We start from the raw sequence: 24,164 nt of genomic DNA, 5'->3' as shown, positions 1-24,164 counted from the left end.
GATACTTCGAATAGGATGATGTATCTCTATCGTATCTATATCGGATATCGATATTCTTTGAATACTCACGAATACGTATCGGATACTTATTAAAAGTATCAAATACTTTAATTATTTTTTTATTAATTTTGGAGTATCAGATACTTAGTTTTGAAGTATCGGATACTCCAAGTCATGTTTACCTGTTTTATAAAATTAGAATTGTAACATCTCTAGCATAGTAATATAATATAATTGCAAGTATAAATATAAGAATATTTTTCTAATACTTTATCAAATTCTTCGATAAGAAGAGTGTAGTGAGTTAAATAATAGAATTTATCAAATTGATATATCCTAATTATTTCATGCATGTCCTCTATAACTACATAGAAAATAAGAATTAACAAGAGAATATAACAATGGTAAAATTAAATATCAATAAATAAATAAGCAAGTAAACTTGAATACAATATTTTTCACCAGTGTCAAAGAAAAAAGCATAAGGACAAGTTGTGAACTATTCTATTATTGTAATATAAATATATTAAACTTGATATTGAAATGAAATATTTGCAAGACTTATTAAAAATTTAAAAAGTAAATAAGCTACTAGCTTAAATTAATACAAAATTCTTAAAAGTTAGTATTTTGTATTATAAAATTACATTGTGGTTTCTCAACATTCTTTAACTTATATGTAACTCACTATTAATAATTTTAAAAAATATATTTTTCACAAACGTATCCTAGCCATACCGATATCTTATTTTTTTAGGTTTTGCCGTATCTCTGTATCTGTATCTATATCTGTATCGTGTCGTATCCGTATCTATGCTTCTTAACTTAAACTCAAACAAACTTAAGAGTAAAATGACCAGAGTTGACAAAAAAATCTCTTTGTTGCCGACACCAACATTGCCAAAGATAGGATTTGCAACCGCGATGAGCTAATAAGATTTGATAGAACTAATGTATTCACAGTAAGGCCATTATTAGTGAACATAAGTTGTGTTTGATTGGGGGATTAAGGGGAGGACTATTCACTATTTAGATTGTTTATCCGAAGGAGTGAGTAGTCCATCGTTTGTTTTTTTTTTAGTTCGCCGGACTCCTTATCCCCCATATGGAGGATTATACTATCCCGCGCGGGGGGAGGAGTTTTGGAGGGATTATTTACTGTTGGGATTAGGTAGTAAAATGACCATTTTGACCCTCTACTATTTAATTATGTATTATATTTAGTAAAATTCAATAAAATTTAAATGTCTCAATTTAAAAATAAAATAATTTTATTTAACTTTTTATTGATGTTTTATTTATTTAATTTTTTATAGATATTTTATTGATGTTTTATTTTAAAATTTTGTTTATATTTTATTTAATTTCATTATTTGAATGTTAATAGATGTTTTATTTAATTCCATTGTTTAATTATTATTATTTTTAAAAAAAAATTATTTAAAATTTTAATTAAAAAATAACATATTTTTTTATTGATATTTTTTATTTAATTTTAAAAAATAAATTTATTTAATTGTGTAAAAAATAAAATAAAACAAATTTTTATTTAATCTAGCTAAAAATAATTAAAATATTAAGATATGTTTAATATTGCTATTACTTAGTAAATAATTGAAAAATGGTAAAATAGCCTTTTGTTCATTTATCATATCCATTCCGTCCAAGCAAACGTTGGATTCACTAAAAATAGTCATTTTTAGACATCTAATTCCATGAAAAAACAAACACGGGATACATATCCAATCCAACCAAATAGTTCGGGGGATTCACAGTCTCAGGACTCAAGTTCCATAGATTCTAATCCTCCCTTATCTAGTCTGTCCAATCAAATACATCCTATGGTTAGTGATGACAACAAGATTAGATGAATTGATTAGTGCTGTGTTTGGTATAATTTTTAAATTATAATTTTATCCCTACATTTTAATTTTATATTTGGTCTAAGTTTTCAAAAATTCATTCTAACGCCACATTTGAAAACACATTCCAATGCATGTTTGCCAGTGTGAGTTTTTGATTTTTGAATTTGCGCTTTGGGTCATCCCCCGAACATTCCTCCAAATGTCCGGTCGGCTGACCGAAATAGTACTTTTTTTTTTTTTGGCAATTGTCAATCGCCACCTGTTATTTCGAAAAAAAATTATATTTATTTTTTATATTTTTTAAATATAGAAATTATTTTTTTAGATCAAAATAACAAATTATTTTTTGAATTAAATTTTAAAAAGAGTTTGATTATGAATTTTGAATAAAATTTTCAATAGAGTTTTGAGTTGTATGTTTAGTTATAAGTTATAAGTTTTTGAATTAAGTTTTCAAAACTCATAACCAAACAACTTTTCTCATTTCATATGTCACATTAAAAATTTAAAACTCAATTCAAAACTTATAATCAAACAAATTTTATCTTTTTAAATCATAATTTCAAAACTCGTAAACTTAAAATATAACTCTATTATCAAATCATAATTTTAAAACTTTACTAAATGCTCCTTAGATTTTTCTTAGTGGGTCATATAATTTTAATGGCGAGGGGATTGTGAGGATTGTGATGGATGGCTAAGGTGAAGGATGGCAAAACAATGTGAAATAAGGGGGGTGAGAAGAAAAAAATAGGCAAAAATGAGGAGAGGGAAAAATCATAATTTTGTTTTTGAGCTTTTCATTTAATCCTGGGCAATTGCCTAAGCAATCGTAGAAAGGGCGTTAAATACTAAGTTGAGTAAAGTTTTAAGTTCGAATTCACGAAGAGATGTTAACATGTGTTGTAATATAATTATTAATATACTAATCGCTATTTTGTGAATAAATAAATAAAATAAAATATCTTTCATAATTTAATTTTAAAATATATTTTAAATGTTTTATAATTATTTTTACACCAATTTCATTTTTCCAGGGCATTTCTAAGAATATATAAAATACAAAGTGTTAAAATAAAGATTAATAACACTAAAAAGCAATATATATTACAGTAAGAAGCTTAACGAAATTGCAAAGACCTTACATAAGATTTTTGGAATAACAAGTATCTCCCTAGTGTTATCTGAGTTGACAAAACGTAATAATTTTTTTTTTTAATTTTAATCTTAATTTTGTACTCCTAACATGCACTTCACTACACCCAAACCGCCCCTCTTATAATGATATAGTTTTACCTTCTTATCGATAGTATAATATAATTAAAATATATATAGTAAGTTTTTTTTTTAAACACCAATTTATATATTTTTGATAAATTTTAAATATAATTATCGCTTAGCGATATAGAGACAATGGTTAAAAAAATACTAAAGAGATGTTAACATGTGTTGTAATATAATTATTAGTATACTAATCGCTATTTTGTGAAAAAATAAATAAAATAAAATATCTTTCATAATTTAATTTAAAAATATATTTTAAATGTTTTTATAATTATTTTTACACCAATTTCATTTTTCCAGGGCATTTCTAAGAATATATAAAATACAAAGTGTTAAAATAAAGATTAAACAACACTAAAAAATAATATATATTACTGTAAGAAGCTTAACGAAATTGCAAAGACCTTACATAAGATTTTTGGAATAACAAGTATCTCCCTAGTGTTATCTGAGTTGACAAAATGTAATAATTCTTTTATAATTTTAATCTTAATTTTGTACTCCTAACATGCACTTCACTACACCCAAACCGCCCCTCTTATTATAATATAGTTTTACCTTCTTATTGATAGTATAATATAATTAAAATATGTATATAGTAAGTTTTTTTTTGAGAGCTTTTTTAGTAAATCCATTATCTAAAAGTGTTGTTCCATGAAACCCATACTGTTTTATAATATTTCATTAGGTCCATTTCATACAAAAAGACCAAAAAAGTCCTAAAAAAACACGCGCCCCTCTCTCTCTCTCTCTTTGAATCTAATAACTGTTTCTCTTCCCCTCTCTATTCTTGCACAGGAAATCACGCACAGTACCTCTATAGTCCAGAAATCCAAAACCATATTCCACATCGCCTCAACGCCCAGAAGACTGTATTCCTTCCATCGTTGCATCGTCGCATCGTCTCATCATCTTCTCCCCCATCCCTACGCCGAGAAGACTGTCTTCGTTCGATCGTCACATCGTCTCATCATCTTCTTCGTCGTTCGTACGCCCAGAAAACTGTATACATTCCTTCGTCGAATCGCCCCTTCGTCTCAACATCTTTGTCGTCGAAATGGGCAAAAAACGTAAGCATTCATTCATTTTGAACCCCTCAATCGTAATCCCTAATTTTTTTGATTTTTGCACTCAAAAACATTACAGTTTCCATTACATTGTGTTCACAACTGTCAACATTCGTAAATGTTCTGGTTGTAGTTGTTGTTATTGAAATCTGTGAACATTCACATTGATTGGAAATGGTTGGATAATCAAATTATTCCAGATGTTATTCCGTTGTTGTTCAATGCTGTGACCATTCACATGGTTTCAAAAATGTTTTGGCCAGTTCTTTTTTTGTTACTGTTGGTAACAGATATGAACATTCACATTGAGTTAAAATGTTTGAGTAATCAGGTATTAATGGTGTTGTTGTTGTATGCTGTGAAAATTCACAAGCATTGACACTCTTTGGCCAATTCTATTGTTGTTCTTGTTGTTGGAAGATGTGAACATTCACATTGCCTGAAAATTGTAGGACAATCAGATATTATTGGTTTATTTTGTTCTAGGCTGTGAACATTGGCATTGCCTGAAAATTTTAGGACATTCAGATATTATTGGTGTTGTTATTCTATGCTGTCAACATTCACATTTGCTGGAAATTTTAGGAGAGTCAGATGTCAGTGGTTTTAATGTTCTACGATGTGAACATTCACATTGCAGGAAAGTTTTAGTTCAATCAGATATTATTGGTGCTTTTGCTCTAGGCTGTGAACGTTCACATTGTCTGGAAAATTTGCCTGAAAATTTTAGGACATTCAGATATTGTTGGTGTTGTTGTTCTATACTGGCAACATTCACATTTCCTGAAAATTTTAGGAGAGTCAGATGTTGGTGGTGTTAATGTTCTACGATGTGAACATTCACATTGCCTGAAAGTTTTAGTTCAATCAGATATTATTGGTGCTTTTGCTCTAGGCTGTGAACATTCACATTGTCTGGAAAATTTACCTGAAAAATTTAGGACATTCAGATATTGTTGGTGTTATTCTATGCTGTCAACATTCACATTTCCTGAAAATTTTAGGAGAGTCAGATGTTGGTGGTGTTAATGTTCTACGATGTGAACATTCACATTGCCTGAAATTTTTAGTTCAATCAAATATTATTGGTGCTTTTGCTCTAGGCTGTGAACATTCACATTGTCTGAAAAATTTGCCTGAAAAACTTAGGACATTCAGATATTATTGGTGTTGTTGTTCTATGCTGTCAACATTCACATTTCCTGGAAATTTTAGGAGAGTCAGATGTTGGTGGTGTTAATGTTCTACGATGTGAACATTTACATTGCCTGAAAGTTTTAGTTCAATCAAATATTACTGGTGCTTTTGCTCTAGGCTGTGAACATTCACATTGTCTGAAAAATTTTAGATGAGTCAGATATTATTGGTGCTGTTGTTCTATGCTGTCAACATTCACAGTGCCTGGAAATTTTGGGATAGTCAGATATTGTTGGTGCTGTAGTTCTAGGCTGTGAACATTCAAATTGCTTGAAAATTTTCAGAGAGTCAAATTTTATTGGTGCTATTGTTCTATGATGTGAACATTCACATTGCCTGAAAATTTTAGGACAATCAGATATTATTGGTGCTGCTCTTATATGCTGTGAACATTCACACTGACTGAAAATTTTAGGACAATCACATATTATTGGTGCTGCTGTTATATGCTGTGAACATTCACATGGATTGAAAAATATTGGGCCAATGAATAGGGATAATTAGATTCTTTTCCCCCTATTGCGAATGTTTGCCTTGTTGGTATTGTTGATTGTTAATGGTGATCCAATAAGTTGATTCACCATTTTATACATGTTCTTCAATGATGTTCATGGTTGTATAAAAATGCATTGTTTACCACACACTGACACGATATGTTCATTGTGTTTGTCGTGACACAGTCGAAATACACATTCATGTACCTATGTGAATGTTCACAACTACACACAAACTCTGGTGATTCACACCCACGCACACAACTGTGAACATGCACATAAGTGGAAATGCTGTGAATGTTCACATCTGTTCCACTATGCTAATCACATGAGCCTTCACTTAATTTTTTTTAAATGCTCCATTTTGCAGATGTCGCACAAAAGAAAACTGGAAAGAGAAAAAGAGATGAGTCCCATGTGAAGGAAGAAACCCCAAAAACAAATACTTGCACCAATGTCGACATGCGCCATGTGAACTACAGATCTAATATGACCGGACTGGTCAAATTAATGAAAACCACCAAGTTCACAGAAGCACAGCTTCGGTGCCTTCGACAAACACCTTTTTGGAATTTGTTTGATGCATTGAGAAACAATCAAATCGACCTTGATAAATGCATGAAGTATGATGATGTTGTTGTGCATGTACTACAAATGTACCAAGCTTCAGAAGATGCCTTCTACATTGGGCAGAAGAAGATGAAAATACACAACAGCGACATCAAGCTGATTTTCGGTGTGGACTGTGGCAGCAAGCCGATGGACATATCATACGGTGCGAAACCAAAGACTGACATTGTAAACAGAAGATGCAAAAACGTCAGCCGATTGACTTCAAAATGGATACGCACCCTTTTGACCGAGGCATTGAAAGGAAAAAAGAAAGATGACAACGAAGAAGTTGCCCGACTAGTGTGCATGTATGCTTGCCAGAAGCTTTTTTTCTCAACAAGCGGAGAGACAATAGGATGGGGCTACTACGCACATATGGTCCCACTGGAAAGCATGCAAGAATATGATTGGGCCAAGCAAATTAGGACAATGTTGACATCGTCTATTTTCCAAAATGACAAAAATCCAACAAAAGTCACCGGCTGTGTCATGTTATTGATGGTAAGTACCTATGTTTTCAAATAATAACATTCACATGTCCTCCAGTGTTGTTCATCTAAGCCAACAGTGAACATTGACATCTGCACCATTGATGTGAATCTCCGTAGGCAATTATATTTCACAGATGTGAATGTTCACATCTGAATCACTGATGCGAATGTCCATATTCACTCATAATATACTACTGTGAATGTTTACGACACTACTCCGTAGGCAATTATGTTTTCACTACTGTGAATGTTCACATCTGAACCACTGATGTGACTGATCACATTCACTCATAACATACTACTGTGCATGTTCACAACAGTGCCACAGCACTTATGTTTCTGTCATCATTCACATCAGTGATTCAAATGTGAACAGTGTGAATGTTCACATTCAATGATAATGTACTACTATGAATGTTTACCACACTGCTCCGTAGGCAATTATGTTTTCACTACTGTGAATGTTCACATCTGAAGCAGTGAATGTGACTGATCACATTCACTCATAACATACTACTACGAATGTTCACAACAGTGCCACATCACTCACGATTCGCAGATGTGAATGTTCACATTCAATGATAATGTACTACTGGGATGTTCACAACAATGCCATTGTGATTAATGTTCACATAGGTTGCCATTACTCTACAAATGCTAAATAACAATATGCGTTTCTTATTTTATTGAAGTACTGGTTGTGTGAGCACACAACCGTCCTACAACCTCACAGACCCAATGTTTTTCCTCGTTGTGTGAAGTGGGATCTGACTGCTTTGCAGAAGAAGATGAAAACCATCTCTTTAGCTGATTTGGGTTTTAATGAGGTAGGGCCTTCAACTACTGATCAAAACATTCACATTATAACACCACCCAAATATATGCGTTAAGTAACATAATTTTTTCATTTTCAGGTTAATGCCGGTGAACTCTTTGCAATCCCAACAGAATTACAAAAGTTCAAGCGTAAAACATTGAAGGTGGAGCCTGAAATTTATGAACCAGGCAGAACATCTCCCAACCTTTCTGACATCAAGGGAGAACAACACAGTGGCAGCAACTCCCAATTTTCTGGGGATGGGGTCGACCTGAAGGACAGTAATGAGGACATTCACATTCCATTTAGCAACCAACATTATGACAGAGCTATTGTAATACCAGACACAAACCAACCTGATATCATTGATGTGCTTATCCAAGAAAATCGGAAGGCTTGGGGCATCATAAGGCAATGGGAAGCAAAGTACAAACACCTTCAATTTTCATGGGAGTTGAGGGCAAGAGTCATAGCTGATCTTGAACATGGATTGTTTAACCAGTCCAGCTCGCCCAACGTGAATATCGAAATGAAGAAGTGCATGGAGCAGAAGGATAAAGAAATCAAACGCTTAACGCAGTTGGTCATCGACTTAGAATGCGATAAAACAATTCTTCAGGATCTTTACGATGACCAGTCAGTCTACATTGTCACACAGGCTATGTCAGAAAGGCAACTCCCTAGCCCAATGCAACACAATATCAGCCCACCTTCTAGGGTCAAGCGTATAAAGGAAAAAGATCGCAAAGAACATCGCCTGCCTGACTTCCAATACCCAGACTTACTTGGCCAAAAACAGCCCCATCCAGTCGAAATGGTTGAAGATGTGGAGAAACACCCACCAGTGAAGCAGCCAAAAAAATTATCCTTTACCAACAAGTTCAAAGTCTGGGCCAAGATGTCCAAACATGACAAACAAAAGGTCCAAGCTTTACAAAAAAATGGAGGCGATGAGTAAGTGACTGTGCAAACATCCAATGTTAACATTCACATTCCGTAATAGTCTATATTCCTCACTGTGTTCAATTTTTTTGGTTTGTTCAGATATATGCAATGTGAATATTTACATTGGTTTGTTAATAATGCACAGGCTGCTGGTGTGGAAAGGAGATTCGAAGGCTACACTTGTGTATTTTGATGACATTGGCAACCTTATCAAGGAGGAATCAATACACAGCAATGTATGCCATTACAAACATAATTCACTCTTCATGCATATGCACACACAGACACACATATACTCACATCCACAAAATCTATATAATATGACCCCATGTTTGTGCAGCTCATAGATGCATATGCTGAACTGTTGCATGAACAACAAAAGGTAGTCAACCCAACTTCGGATGAAGCCTCATTGATCTTCACGAGCATGTGTTTGGTAAAATCTATCATTCCATTACTTGTAATGTGACTGTGAAACTTCACAGTCCATTAATTATTTGTCAAATGTGTACAGAAAGTGATACGAGAGTACCATCCTCGCAAAAGGAGTAAACACATTGACGCACATGTCAAAAACTACCAAGGAGAGAGATACCTACTATTCCCATTACATCATGAGTACCACTGGACGATAGTTGTGTATGATGCTAAAGACAATTTGTGGAAGCATTACAACTCGTTGCGCCCAAGAACAAGCATACATGACCCGCATATCGACCAAGCACAGGAAATTGTAAGTGGCTATTTTTCAACACAAACATGACTTGTTCTCGTGCATTAAATGACTGTACACACACATATGTTTGTTGGTGCCTAATTTGAAATTCCATACACAGAGGAAGTACATTGAGCATGTTGTGAGCGTTATTGGCGAGTCATCACCGCTATACACTAAGTTAGCAGGCCAAAATCCAGCACAACCAACCAAAAGTGTTGATGTCTGTCCTCAGCAAGGCGACGACTCGTAAGCCTCACTACATTTTTTCCAAATCCTCCATAACCATTATGCAAATATTCATGTCAACTGCTAATCAAAACCATTTCGCATTTACAGAGTGGACTGCGGACCTGCAGTATGTTACATCATGCGGGCACACATATATCACGAAGAAATTATGGGTAGCCTCAGTAGTGCAGAATGGTGTGGACTACGAGATTTGTTAGTGCATAATTTTTTGAATCATAAGAAATCAGAGCTTCCTTAAAACCTATAGGTGGGGGGTGTCCACCTACGAACTAACCAACAGTCGATTTGAATGTTAATATGGAATGCGTTGATATTTTGACACAACAACTGATTGTAAAACAGTGATACAACATCTGTTAATAGGAAAAAGGCAGCTGCGAATTTTGAACTACTTTTGGTGTTGTTATGTTTTACATATGTGAATGTCCACAGTTGTACCACTAATGTGAATGTTCACAGTCACGTACGATATGCATACTGCTGTATTGTTGTGAGAGTAATTTCTGCGAATGTTTGAACCTGACTGTTGTTTAATACACATACTTTGTGCAGGAGTATACACTTGGTCTGCGTGACATAATTACGGATCACATACACATGTGTGAATATTCACATTTGTTCTTGCTCATAGCAATTGTAAATGACATTCTTCTCTGCCAAATGTGAACATTCACTTATGATATTCATATGCACTAATGTTTACAGCTGTGACTGTTCACAGTTGCAACACTGATGTGAATGTTCATACTCACTTATGATATTCATAATGCCGTGTTGTGATGAGCATATTTGATGCGATTTGTGGAACCAGTTTTTAATGTAATACACATACCTTGTGCAGGAATGTACACATTGTTTGCATGACATCATTATGGGTAACATGAACAGGTGTGAATATTCACATTTCTTTACATTCATAACAGTTGTACATGTTCACACCATGTCAATCTTCATGCATGTAAAAGTTTACATCACATCTTATATTCATGTCAACATTGACAACAATAAGGTAAAAACGTCCAACCCATGTGCAAGTTTTCACATAATATGATTCGTTTACGTAAGTGTGAATGTCCACATCATGTATTTATCATTACAACTTTAACAAAAAATCAGTTTCATACAGAAAAAGAAAATGAAAAAGCACAAATGAAATACTAAGTTTGCCAAACCATTATTTTGCTTGCCAACACAACACAATCTTATTTCAGAAATGAATATAAGAATCCAATGTAAAACACAACGTTAAAATGAAAAATGTACATCCTATATCGGCTCCTTGCATGACTTCCGATTATGGCTCCCCAGCTTATCACATCTCCCGCACCTTATTTGCTTAAGTTTCTCACCCCTTGATGGGATCCTATTCTTTTTCGGCCTTCCGGGTGGTCTTTTCACAGTTGGCGGGTATATAGTAAAGTCCATGGGATCAAAAGACGGCTTCTCCACCAATGGTATAGGGAATATGGCACCCGAATATGCTCCACGATATGTCTGTACATGAAAGTAATGTTCCACACAATCATTAAGATTGTAGCGGCTCTTCTGAATGGCAACAACAGCATGGTCACATGGGAATCCGTTGATTTGCCATTTGAAGCACGAACATGTACGCCTCGCAACATCAACAGTAACAGATGGTATCGAATGAACTTCAAACACATTCTCATTGGCTTTGCTAACTTGCCAAGACCTGCTGTGATTGAACGAATCCATAAGCCTTGTTTCAAATGTAGGACAAATAAGCTCATTCTATTTGTTTGCTTGATCACGCCGTGCAGACATTTGCCGCATCAACTGAGTACGAATTGTGTCCACCATTTGAGTGATAGGAAGATTACGCGCTTCTTTAATCCAGTTATTAAATGACTCCGCCGCATTGGAAGTCATCTCCCCATAATGCATGCCCCTGCACAATATCACAAACATTTTACAACACGAAAGTTAACAGGTTTGAACATTCACGTTGACTGATGTGAACATTAACATCATTCGCAGTGAACATTAACATCAACTTACACGATGCACAGATGTGAACACTAACATCAACTTAAATGACAGAATGATGTGAATGTTAACAACAGCAAAATATGACAACGGATGTGAACATTCACATCATTCAAATCAGTTATTACTTTCAGATGTGAACATTCACATCATTGACATTGAACATAAAACACAATTGGAAGATTTTTACAATTCCTAACTGATAATTCACATCGCTACCATTCTGAATTGACAAATGGAACACTTTATGAAACTATTATTACCTGAAGTATGAATTTGCCCAGTGCTCAGGTGCCAAGTCCTTGAAAAAATCATGTGCTCGTTGTTTACCCTCCTCTTTTAATTTTGCAAGCTTTTCATGGAACCCTACCACAGTTGGCTCATAAGCACAATCACCCAAACTACTTACTAGGTGATCCCTGAAGCCATTATCAATTCCTTTCATCCGGTCTCTTAAATTGCTCTTCAAGTGTTGTAAGCAATAACCGTGATGAGCCGATGGGAACACCTTCGGCATAGCTTCTAACAGGCCAAGATTACGATCCGAAATAAAAGTAATCTGGCGGTTACCATCAACAACCTTCCCAAGTTCATGCAAGAACCACGACCAATTCGCCGTGGTCTCCGAATCAACAATCGCAAATGCAACAGGAAACAGACCTACAACACAACACCAATACACAACTGTTCACAGTATTCCAAAATGAATAGAAAACAATATAAACGAAACAGGTCATGTGAATGTTTATATCTACCTTGCCCTATTACTATTGTTATTTCTGGATTCAAGTTCATAAACAACAATGATGTGAACATTCACATTAACGACCATCAATAATTCATTTTTGATTGTTCAGCAATTAATAATGTGAACATTCACAGTACTGTTCATTAACGGATCAACTGACAGTAGTATACACTGATGTGAATGTGAATGTTCACATAACTATCATTAGCAGGCACAGATGTATAATAATGTGAATGGATCAGTGTAGAATAATGTGAATGTTCATATTACAAGCATCAGCAGACACAGATGTGAACATTCACATCAGTGCATACTAATGTCAATGTTCACAATACTTATAATTTCTCCATCACTCATTTGTCCATACTATGTATGTCAATGTGAATATTGACATGAATATAAAGGTAAAAAAAATACTAACCATTGTTTCTGTCTTTTGCCGTTGCCGCCAGTAGCTGACCTTTGTACTTTCCTTTGAGGAATGTTCCATCCAAGAATAATAAAAGCCGACAAGAATTGAACCCAAAAATACACGCAGCGAATGACACAAAGAAACGCCGAAACTGTTGACTACTCACATTATAGTCAATATTGACATAACTCCCCGGATTGTACCGCATCACAGCATCCGAATACCACCGTAGCTGGTCAAACGATAATGAGTGATCTCCATGAATACCAGCCTTTGCTTTCTCCACAGCCAACCATACGACATGGTAACTCACATCTAGCCCATAATCCCTCTTCAAAATAGTCACAATATCACACGGCCGAGTCAATGGCTTGTCCCTCACAATTTCAGATATGGTACTCGACACCAAATCCGAACTAACTCGCGGATTCTTCGATGTTCGGACATCCGTACCACACGTATGCACATCACTAAAACTCTTGATGTAGAAAAAATCATTTGCTCGTTGTGCTCTACAATGTATAGCCCACAAGTAGCCCCTCTCCTCCTGCATCGCACACACAGCAGTAACTCTTGTTGTCTCGTTCTTCACGTATGTAAACTGAAACCCATATTGGATGGCGTACTTACATAAAACGTCACGAAATTCTTGTGCACCTCCAACAAACCGTTGTCCCACATGCGTAATACCATTTTCCCAAGGGGCTGACAACAACACCTTCTCGTTATGGTGGCAAAATCTTCGTAATGCATCAATTTCTTCCTCAATCCCCACACGCACCAATCCCAAACCAGTTGACTGAACAATACCACTTTTCAACTCAACCACAACTTCTACATGTTGTACCCCCATTGATTTAGCAAACAGTAACATGTTCTGAAATTCTTCTTCATTGTCCAAATCACACTTCCTAATCCCAGGTAATTTACAGAACAGTGAAATAGAACCAGCAGACAACTTATCCCATTTCTCACACAAACACTCCACCAAACGAGAATAACACATTGCGCGGGCAACATTTATTACAGTTGTACTGCAACCATATGTACACACCAACAGCATAAAGGTATCCATCTCCTATAAAAACACAAAAACACAACAACGAACATTAATAAAAATCAATATGAAAATTCACTTTGTGCAAAAAATAGATGAGTACGCGTACAGTTCAAGTGCTAAATCCATACTTCAGAATACGAAGATGTGAACATTCACATTGTTGTTAACAACATGTCAACATTAAGCAAACATCAAAGTAATATGAGAAAATCAACAATCTTCACATCATATTCGCAAGATGTGAACATTTACATTGACACAGACACTGTAAATTATATGACACATACAGAGCCTCATTCAGCAAACATCAATTTTAAATGAGAACATCCACATTCTTCACATAATCCACATTAACAAAATGTGAACATCCACATTGACATATATACTGATAATCAAATCATCTACAGAGATCCTCATTACGCATGCATCCAAGTAAAATGAGAACTACACATTTAATCAAAATCGACATGAAAAATCACATTGTTCAAAAAATCAAAAATTACTACGTGTACAGTTCAAGTGCTAAATCCATAATTCACAAATACAAAGATGTGAACATTCACATTTATATTAACAAGATGCCAAAATTGCAAACATCAAAGTAAAAATGAGAACATCAACAAACTTCACATAATATTAACAAAATCTGAACATTTACATTGACACATACACTCTGAATTATATCACACACACAGAGCCTCATTAAGCAAACATCAATTTAAAATGAGAACATCCACATTCTTCACATAATCCACATTAACAAAATGTCAACATTCACATTGCCATATATACTGATAATCAAATCATCTACACAGATCCTCATTATGCATACGTCCAACTAAAATGAGAACTAACACTGTTCTTCACATAATATGAATGTACTCCCCTCCACAGGACCACGTAAGAAGCATATAATTGAAAAACCAGCGCATCCAATTCATATCAATCCAAAAACAGAGCATCTGCTCCATCATACAAATGAACTGAACATGTATTCATAATCAAATTGATACTAACCTTAACCATGCAATCCTACAATCCTCCAGAAAGTCGAACACAACTGATTCGAACTACTTAAAGCTCGGAAAATGTGACAGCCGAACACCTACCTCTTTGTCATCTTCACTCGCAAACCACAGAACCAGACTAGAACACCAATAATGAAACCCTAGCACCACCAATCCTTCGAACGAGTATGCAAAACATAAACGTATCTCTTGGAATTGGATTGATGAAGAAAAACGTAAAATAGAAACTGCCAAACTGTATCAACGAGGAAACAACCACGTAAACAGGCACGTAATATGTAAATAGGTATTAACACTGTACACACACATACATACATACATATATATATATATATGGGGGCAAAATAATCTAGGAAAATATATTAAATTAGGAAAATGGACCTTATGGAATAAAAAGAAAAGTTTATGGGACTAATCAGATTATAATATTCTTTTGTGGACCTAATGGGTTATAACAACTCTAGAATGGATTTATCAATAAAAATCCCTTTTTTTTTTAAACCCCAATTTATATATTTTTGATAAATTTTAAATATAATTATCGCTTAGCGATATAGAGACAATGGTTAAAAAAATACTAAAGATATAAAAAAAAAATATCAAATCACTCACATGAATGTGAGATGTGGGTGTTTATTAAAAAAATTTAATAAAAAATTTAGTGTCTTTAATATTGTTGATATTTAAATTGTTGTAGAGAGGTTTAATTTATTCAAGATATAAAAATTGAAAAAACGATTAAATTGGCAGCAGAGAAAAAAATTTACAAAATTATTTAAAAAGTTAATATTTTAATTATTAAAATTTATAATCTTAATGACTGACTTGTTATTTTTTTACTTTTTTTTAACTGATACACATGCTGTTATTCCCCCTTTAAAAATAGTGTAATTTATCATAATTCCAAAGCCAAACACATGGTCTTGTTTGGGAAGTTGATTATTTTAGTAAGTTATTTTATTTTTTGACTATTTTATTAGGCTAAAATTTTTACGTTTAAAAAGATACTTATAGTTCAATGAAATGTTTGTAAAACACAAAAAATAAAAAATTATAAACTTAATATGACATTTTGTCTTATTAAATATTTTAACTTATTTTATTTATTTATTTGTTTTGTTTTTGTAAATCTTAACCTAAAATGCCAGACTTTAGGTTTTTTTTTTTTTAAGGTAAACTCCGGGCCGACCAAATTTTAGGGTTTACCAAACAAGGAGATGGTGGCCGTGAAAACACCCAAGTGGTAGTGAGTGGTTCCTCAGGCGGGTTCAGCTCTTCCCAATCTCTCGCGACTCGAAGACTCCTCCACCCCTCCCTCCCTCACTCCCTCCCCATATTCATATTGGCCCATCATCAATCAGCAATGGCGGCAATCTTAGCTCGCAAATCTCTCTTCGCTCTTCGCTCTCGTCACCTTGTAAGCCTCTCTCTCTCTCTCTCTTGTGTTTGCACCCGTGTATATGTATATATATTGTTCTGGGTAATTTTCATGTGATACACTGAAATGGATTTTGATTCGTCTTGATTTGGGAAAGTACTGTTAAATCGGTTAATATAGAGTCTAGTTAGATTCTCTAGGGCTCGAATGTTTTAATCAAGATTGAGGTTTCACAATTGGCTATGTCATTTCAATCATAAGTTTAATTTCTAACTTGATTTGGTATTTGGACTGCTAATTTCCCACAAACACGAATTATTGTTCATTAACTAATTTTTTGAGGGATTCTAGAAATGGACCGAAGATACTGAAATCTCGCAGAATCCACCTATGGTCTAGATAATATGAACCCTAATTATGAAATGAAGGGGAAGAGGAAAAAATTACACATGCATAGAGGTTTGGGGTAGTTCCCCCAAACGGGAATTGGCTATTTTAGTTGACGTTTCGGCATTTTATGAAAATATGTGTAAAAAAAGTAGAGAGTGATATCACACCTTATAGTGACTTTTTGGCTAAAGACAATATTGAGTGGAATCCTTAACATGATGGTTGTTGCTTCTAATACTGTTACATTCATCTTAATTATTATTATCACCATCATTACAAATGGGCAACGGATGCTAAAATTGTATTGTGTGAATTGGTATGTAGGCCTTGGCCAGACAAACATTGCATAACCCGAACCATTATGGTATGGCATTGGCTACATGTTCATTTGCCACAAAACAGTCATTTTCTACTGATAAAGGTTTGCACTCTGTTCCCACATTTGTTCAATCTCCCATCTTGTACATGTACATGCATGCAGTACATTCTTGCAAGGGTTATCTTAATCAGCATATTATATTTTAGAGAGAATTAGCCAAAATTTGTTCACATATTGTGCTTTCATGATGTGTTTAAGGATGGAAAAATCTTTATTTGAGTCCGGAAAGAGATAGTGAAAGCACATATGCCTTATACACTGACTGATCTTCATTATGTTACTTGTATTGCATGAATCAACTTGCAGTTTTTGGGTTAGGATTTTTTTGAATTATAGAGGGACTTGCCACATCAGATGATACTCTTGTGATAGTGTGAGATCCATTATGCAATTATTTGACAACTTACTTGGATTGAGAACAATATATTTGTAGTTTTACCATTGGTTAAAAGATTTGGCTATTGCTTGATAACAGTATTCTTAACTTGCCAAGCCCGTGCAAAATTTCATGCAAAGTTTAATGGAGCGGTCATATCATAAAATGTTTTGGTTTCATAGTTGTTGTTCCAAGTAATGAGGATGCTTGTTATTGTAGAAGGCATCTGTTGAATATCATTTCAGAAATTTAGTAGTCAATAAGTAAAACATGTGCAGCTAGTTGTTGGTATCGTACTATACATGATATATCATATACTTTGTTCTAGAAGTATGTTGATAAACATATTCTTATAAAGAAGTTATATTTTATCGTTTTACTATTGTGTTAAGATTAAGAGTTGTGTTTTCTTTTCTCTCATTATCTTGTTAGAATTTGAAGGGGAATTGTGCTTTCTTCCCCTCTCCTCACATTTTCCATTAGAATCTATGCATTACACAACTCCTATTATCTAAATACATACATGTGCACTTGCCTAAAACATTTGGTTTATGGAAATTAGTCATCATAGGAACAATTTTAAACTCAAAATTTGTAAATCAAAACTTGAAATCTTAATAAGTTGGAAGCTCAATCAATACATGTATATATTGAATATTAATTATCAACAATAACATTAGGGTGATTACATTTAAGTACCATATGATGTGGTGCCTTGCATGACTCTCGTATCATTTGATGAACTCCACATTTTATCTAGTAAGCATCAACACTAATATTTTGTGGGCCCTGTCAAACGATGGGTTAGCGCCATGTAAGTTTTGGCTTCAAAATACATGATAGACGCAATACAAGCAGTTTGCTTCATAGTTTGCTAGAGATGTTTTGATTGAGTCCCTCCCGCTATGAACCTTCTCTTAAGATCTCGGCCGTACCCAAGGTTTTGAAAAGCGGTTGCGGTGGCGCGGTTGCAGTTGCTGGGTGTAAAGGCCATAGTATAATGGTTACGATAACCAAAATTGTGATTTTTTTTTTAATTTTTTGCACAATTTGAAGAAAACTTACTGATACGCATATTTTCTTTCTTTTGAGAATCACATTTATTGAGGTTTAAAATAGATTTTAATCAATTTTTGTTAATTTTTAAGTATGATCCAATATACATATTTTTAAATCACTATAAAAGGAATTTTTTATATTTTATTTCAATAGTTAATGACTTTAAGAATAATTGATTTTAAATGTTTACAAATTATTTTTGACCAATACCTGAACTAACTGAATAAAAAATATTCACAATTATTAAATGATTATAAAAATAAAAATTGTGCCATAAACAAAAATTATTTGATGCATTTTTTTAGACAACACTTTACAGCTAACTAAATAAAATTATTTACAATTAAGTATTAAATGAAATGATTATAAAAATAAAAATAAAAATTTGCCATGTACAAAAATTATTTTTGAACTACTGGTTTTATTTATTTTTTAAAGGCATTTTTTAGACAACACATTAGCAAAATAAAAAATATTGCATAAATTGATTATAAAAATAAATGCAACCACTGTTTATATATTTTTTATTTTACATGCTGGTGTAATGAAATAAAAATTTTTAAAAAAATTATAAACAAAAAAATTCATATAAGATTTTTTTCTTTGGGTTTAGATTACTTGAGTATTTGTTACTTTTTTGTGAACTTTTTTTTTTTTTTTTTTTGGGAAAAGGAAACTATTTAGAATATTGTTAAAGGGTGTAATGGTGTGTAACGAACCGTTACAACTATTATGGGACCGCTACGGCCGTTACGCAACACCGAAGCGACCGTTGCACATGTAAATTTCTATCACACTGATATAACGGCCGTAACAGGTGATGGTAATCATCACGTTACGTAACGGTTACGGCCGCTTTTTAAAACCTTGGCTGTACCCCACCATGTCAACATGTAAGATGGTACCCAAATGTGGTTACAATAGCATTTTGACCTTCCCTTGTTCCAAATTCTTGGGCCTGGCTATATGGATTTATCCTCTTCAATTGGTTCTATTTGAAGTTGTATTATTAGTTAAGTTTATATTAAGCTTGCCCTTGCTTACCTCAATCCATGTTCTCATTGACATTTTAAAAAAAATTATTTTCTTACCCTCTACGTGGATCAAACCACTTTTCGTTACAAGTGTGTTAATTGGTTTATGATGCACATGGTCATACAATCTTAAATGACTTTCCTCATTTTTTTACTTCAATTGGTGCTACTTATAAGTTCTCTTAAAAGGATTCATTTCCTTTTTTTGTTCCCACTCATCCATTTCAACATTATCTTTTCAGCTATACTAATTTTCTTATTTTCTGCTTATGGTGTTTCTTAACTTCACAACATCTTGCACCATACATCATAGCATGTCATATCACAGTCCTGTAAATTTTTTCCCCAAAATATTTTGCCAATATAATTTTATGTTAGATTTAAGCAAATGAATATTTGGAAGTTAATTTGTCTTGTGAGTTGTAAATGAATATGACTCCTGGTGTATCATATTTGCAATTTATTTAGGGAATTTTGCTTATTATTCTGTATTTCCTTTTAGTATTTGTTCAAACAGCATAGAGTTTGATTTGTGATGTGATATCATTTTTTGACAACTTTGATGAGCATCAGAAAAATACTATGGTATCAAGTCATGTGCTGATGGTTACTTAGGTCCTTTCTATATCATATTATGCTAGGTGTTTGGAAAATGAAGGCTTGCTGTATTTCAGCTTTTCTAATCAGTTCATTGATGTTCACTCCACTTTCATTATAACATCTATTGGGTGTTGTTTGGTAACGTTTACAGTTGATTATTGGTAAAAACAAAAACAAAAACATGTTTGGTATGCAGTTTTATGTTCAATACGCAGGTTGCTTTTTCTTTGATTCTGTGTTTCTGTCTTGACATGTAGGTAGGTCAGTGTATTGGCTATTGTACCCAGTTTATAAATTAAAAAAAATAAAAAATTGTGCTTATCTATCTAACCGAAGATAACCTGTTTCAAATGTTTCCTTCTGATCCATATGCCATTTTTGTAATGACTTCAAAATATGTCCATGTTTTAAAGTTATCCTGAGATTAACTCCCAAAACAGAAGTTGCACCTAGGTGGATGCCAATGGGGCAGTGTGGTGATGGATTTGTAGTGGCTCACCCCCGCCTTCAATCATATTGGGGGTTCGAGGAGGTGGGGGGTTAGGGCGTGGATGGGTTAATTTTGTAACCTTAGGAATAACAAAAGTAAGAGATGATATGATCAATTATGGATAATGACTGATAAGAGTTTAAAAATGTAAGATGAGAGATAAAGAAGTAAAATTTAGTTTTGTGTGTAATATTTTGATGTTTTAGTATTACTTTATTAAGAAAATTAAATTATATATATATATATATATATTGTATTCAAAGAAAGAGATTTAACAAATATAATCAGGATGAGGATGTTGTAGGACAGGTTTGGGGAAGGAAACCCATATCTGTTCCACTTCCTCATCGGGGTGGGGTTACATATCTAGGTCTTCTCAGGTACTTCGGTTTTTATGTGGCTTTATTGCTCTGTCACATAGTTCTCAGGCATGTAATTCCTTAAATGGATTGTTGCATGCTTGCAGAGTCCTGATTGGAATGCCTTTATTTGTTTGATGATATTATGGATGATCAAATGGTTTTTTTTTTTTTTTTTGTTTCTTTTCCCTTTGTCCACAAACTCCAGATGATGAAGAAAGGGAGAAACTCGCTAAGGAGATTTCTAAGGATTGGGGTTCTGGTAATACTCTTTTAGGAGTGATTCGACCACTTCACTTAGCAATTTGAATCTAGTACGTTTACTTCAATATGCGGTTTAAAATTCCTAATGATCTCCTACTAATTCCAGTGTTTGAACGAAGCATAAATACTTTGTTTCTCACTGAAATGGTTCGTGGTCTGATGCTCACGCTCAAGTATTTCTTTGACCCGAAAGTTACTGTAAGTTTTTTCTAATAGTAATTCTATACAAAAAAAAAGAAGCCGCCTTTATAGAAAATTAATATAGAATGATGTGGCAAGTTTGGATTATATCACTTTAAAGAAAAAGACCCATGAAGATGACTTGCATGTGCACAAATGCCACTGCCACTGCCACATCGTTCTTGTCATGAATTCTATTTAAAAATTCTATGAATAATTCTATAGACAATATCACTCTTACTAAAAGTACAATGGCTAAATATGATTGGTTGTCAAAAAAGCAATGATGACAATTAGGGTTGTGCAAAATACCACCCAATCCGTTAAAACCGCACCGATCCGCATTAATCCGCACTGCTTTATACGCTAACCACGGATTAAATTTTAAAATTTATAATTTGCTTTCGAAACCGCTCCGTTCCTCTATATTTAATGCACATATTTTTTTTTTTATTTCTAATGAAATATCAAAGTAAAAATGTGTGAAAAAGATTTAAGATGTGAAATTTATTACAAATTAGTAGTTACATATATGAAATATATATGTAAAATTAGTTTGTGTTGTATATATGAAAAATATTATGTAAATTAGTGTTATATATTATGCAAATGTTTGATGATTGGTTAAAATATTATCAATCCGCCAATTCCCTCAAAACCGCTCAAACCATAATTTGTCAATCCGCCATTCGGTTTGTAATTTTATTCTTAAACCGTCCGAACCACACCGCGCACACCCCTAACAACAATCAGTGAACATTCAATGATAGTTATACATGTGTTTTAGTAAGATTGTTAGTAAGAATTTTAACGCATGTAGCATTGCTCTAATTCTATAAGCACAACATCCTTTTTTCAATTATTGATGACCTGTATAAGTTGCTGTGGGCTAAGAATCTAGAATTTTCTTTTGTTGCACAGATCAATTATCCATTTGAGAAAGGCCCTTTGAGCCCTCGTTTTCGGTGAACATGCACTCCGACGTTAGCCCACTGGAGAGGAGCGGTGCATTGCCTGTAAACTCTGCGAAGCTGTAAGAGTTCAATTTAATTATCCACATTTTACATGAAATAATATGACAACCAAAAGCTTGGATTCTACACTATCCCACTTTCTAATTCGAGCTTGCTAAATTGAAATTTATTTTAGGTGTTCAGCTTTTAATAAAAATTAAAAAAATTATTATATTTGTTGGTTTTAAATTGTTTTGGCTCAAGGTAAAACAGCCGGAGCCCTTTACACACATGCAAACCTATGTTATTCCCACATCTTTTCTTGTTTAATATGGCTTTGCTAGTTAGCATTTTCTTATGAAATGTTGGTTCTGCGACAGATTTGCCCAGCTCAAGCTATCACAATTGAGGCTGAGGAGCGTGAAGATGGAAGCCGTAGAACGACCAGGTAAATGATCTTGCTCAGTAGTTCTACCCTCTCTCTCTCTCTCTCTCTTATTAAGTTGTTTTTCATAGGGGTATGATATCGACATGACAAAGTGCATCTAGTGTGGATTCTGCCAAGAGGCATGCCCTGTTGATGCCATTGTTGAAGGACCCAATTTTGAATTTGCAACAGAGACTCACGAGGTTTGTGAACACTTCTTATTTGATTGCCAGCGTCTATATATATATATATATATATATGTATTTTTTGGGTGCATCTTGTTAGAGCTGTGTTTGGAGTCCATACATTTGATGCAGCCTATACTTATAGCTTATGAGAATGAGACAAAAGTGTTTTAAACTTTTGTTTTCTTCAACTAGGGAGAAAAATTGTACCAACCAGGCCTTGTCTTGAAATTTTAAGCTACTCATGTACACCTTCTTGTTGTAGGAGCTTCTATAAGATAAAGAGAAGTTGCTTAAGAATGGAGACCGATGGGAAACTGAAATTGCAGAGAATCTCAGATCGGAGAGCCTTTACCGTTGATTACTCTGATGATTGAACTCTCTATCGAACTCTCTGATTCCTGCCTAGCTTGTACTTGAATTTTTCTGAATTCTGATAAATGTGATAAATAAATAGATTTGTCCATGCCTCAATCATTTGTTTGGCTATTGGATTTTTGAGGCAGTCAAACTCTTTTTGTTAAATTTCTCTACCCAACATTTCATGATGTCATGGGTTAATGTTGACTATCAAGTGAAGTACCCAAGCTTTTGTTTGTGATATTAAATAACACGTGCAATAATTTTTTACTTTTTATGTTTTTGAGTAAAGTTTGCAATATGTTTTTTGGAACATCAATATTGTCATTGATCCAAGACTGATTAAAAAAAAAGTATATATATATTAGAAAAGTTGTAATTTTTTTACATGTCTCTGAAATTGAACATGATACTTTCATCGTGCAAATGAATTCCAAATTTATGTCGTGTATTTCAATGATTGTCAGATTGTCATTTTCAAATTTGTAAATTTGTAGGATATGATTAATTTTATGCATTCTTTTTTATCCAAGACTTTTTGTCATTGATCCGAGACTTTTTGCAAATTTGTAGGATATGATTAATTTTCTGCATTCTTTCCGAATCATTCATGACAATTACAGGATGAGCACTCCAATTTTTAAGTTTTTCATATATGTACGGGGAGCAAATATTTCGGCAAGCCTGTATTCCTTTCTTCCGAGCTCCGTCGATGTCCGATCACCTGCGAGCAAGT

The 24,164-nt window shown here is 33.7% G+C and overlaps 1 protein-coding gene and 1 long non-coding RNA gene across 2 annotated transcripts; both read left to right on the top strand.

The window, feature by feature from the left end:
- Positions 1-9,112: 9,112 nt before the first annotated feature.
- Positions 9,113-10,129, top strand: LOC114266192 (uncharacterized). The gene is made up of 2 exons (XR_014350256.1): positions 9,113-9,208; positions 9,287-10,129. It is a non-coding gene; the product is annotated as an uncharacterized LOC114266192 (long non-coding RNA).
- A 6,004-nt stretch (positions 10,130-16,133) lies between these two features.
- On the top strand, positions 16,134-23,705 carry LOC114266184 (NADH dehydrogenase [ubiquinone] iron-sulfur protein 8, mitochondrial). Its single transcript, XM_082904546.1, is given in 9 exon segments — positions 16,134-16,411; positions 17,087-17,183; positions 21,268-21,321; positions 21,430-21,521; positions 22,425-22,465; positions 22,467-22,536; positions 22,837-22,904; positions 22,973-23,086; positions 23,334-23,705. Coding segments are annotated over 8 exon segments (495 nt in total). The 5' UTR covers positions 16,134-16,357; the 3' UTR covers positions 22,992-23,086; positions 23,334-23,705.
- The last annotated feature ends 459 nt before the right edge of the window (positions 23,706-24,164 follow it).

The sequence above is a fragment of the Camellia sinensis genome, chromosome 2, assembly GCF_055761805.1.
Source record: "Camellia sinensis isolate YWXY chromosome 2, ASM5576180v1, whole genome shotgun sequence".
Classification (NCBI taxonomy): Eukaryota; Viridiplantae; Streptophyta; class Magnoliopsida; order Ericales; family Theaceae; genus Camellia; species Camellia sinensis.
The sequence above is the reverse complement of the archived record's forward strand: the minus strand, read 5'-3'. Positions and strand labels throughout refer to the sequence as shown.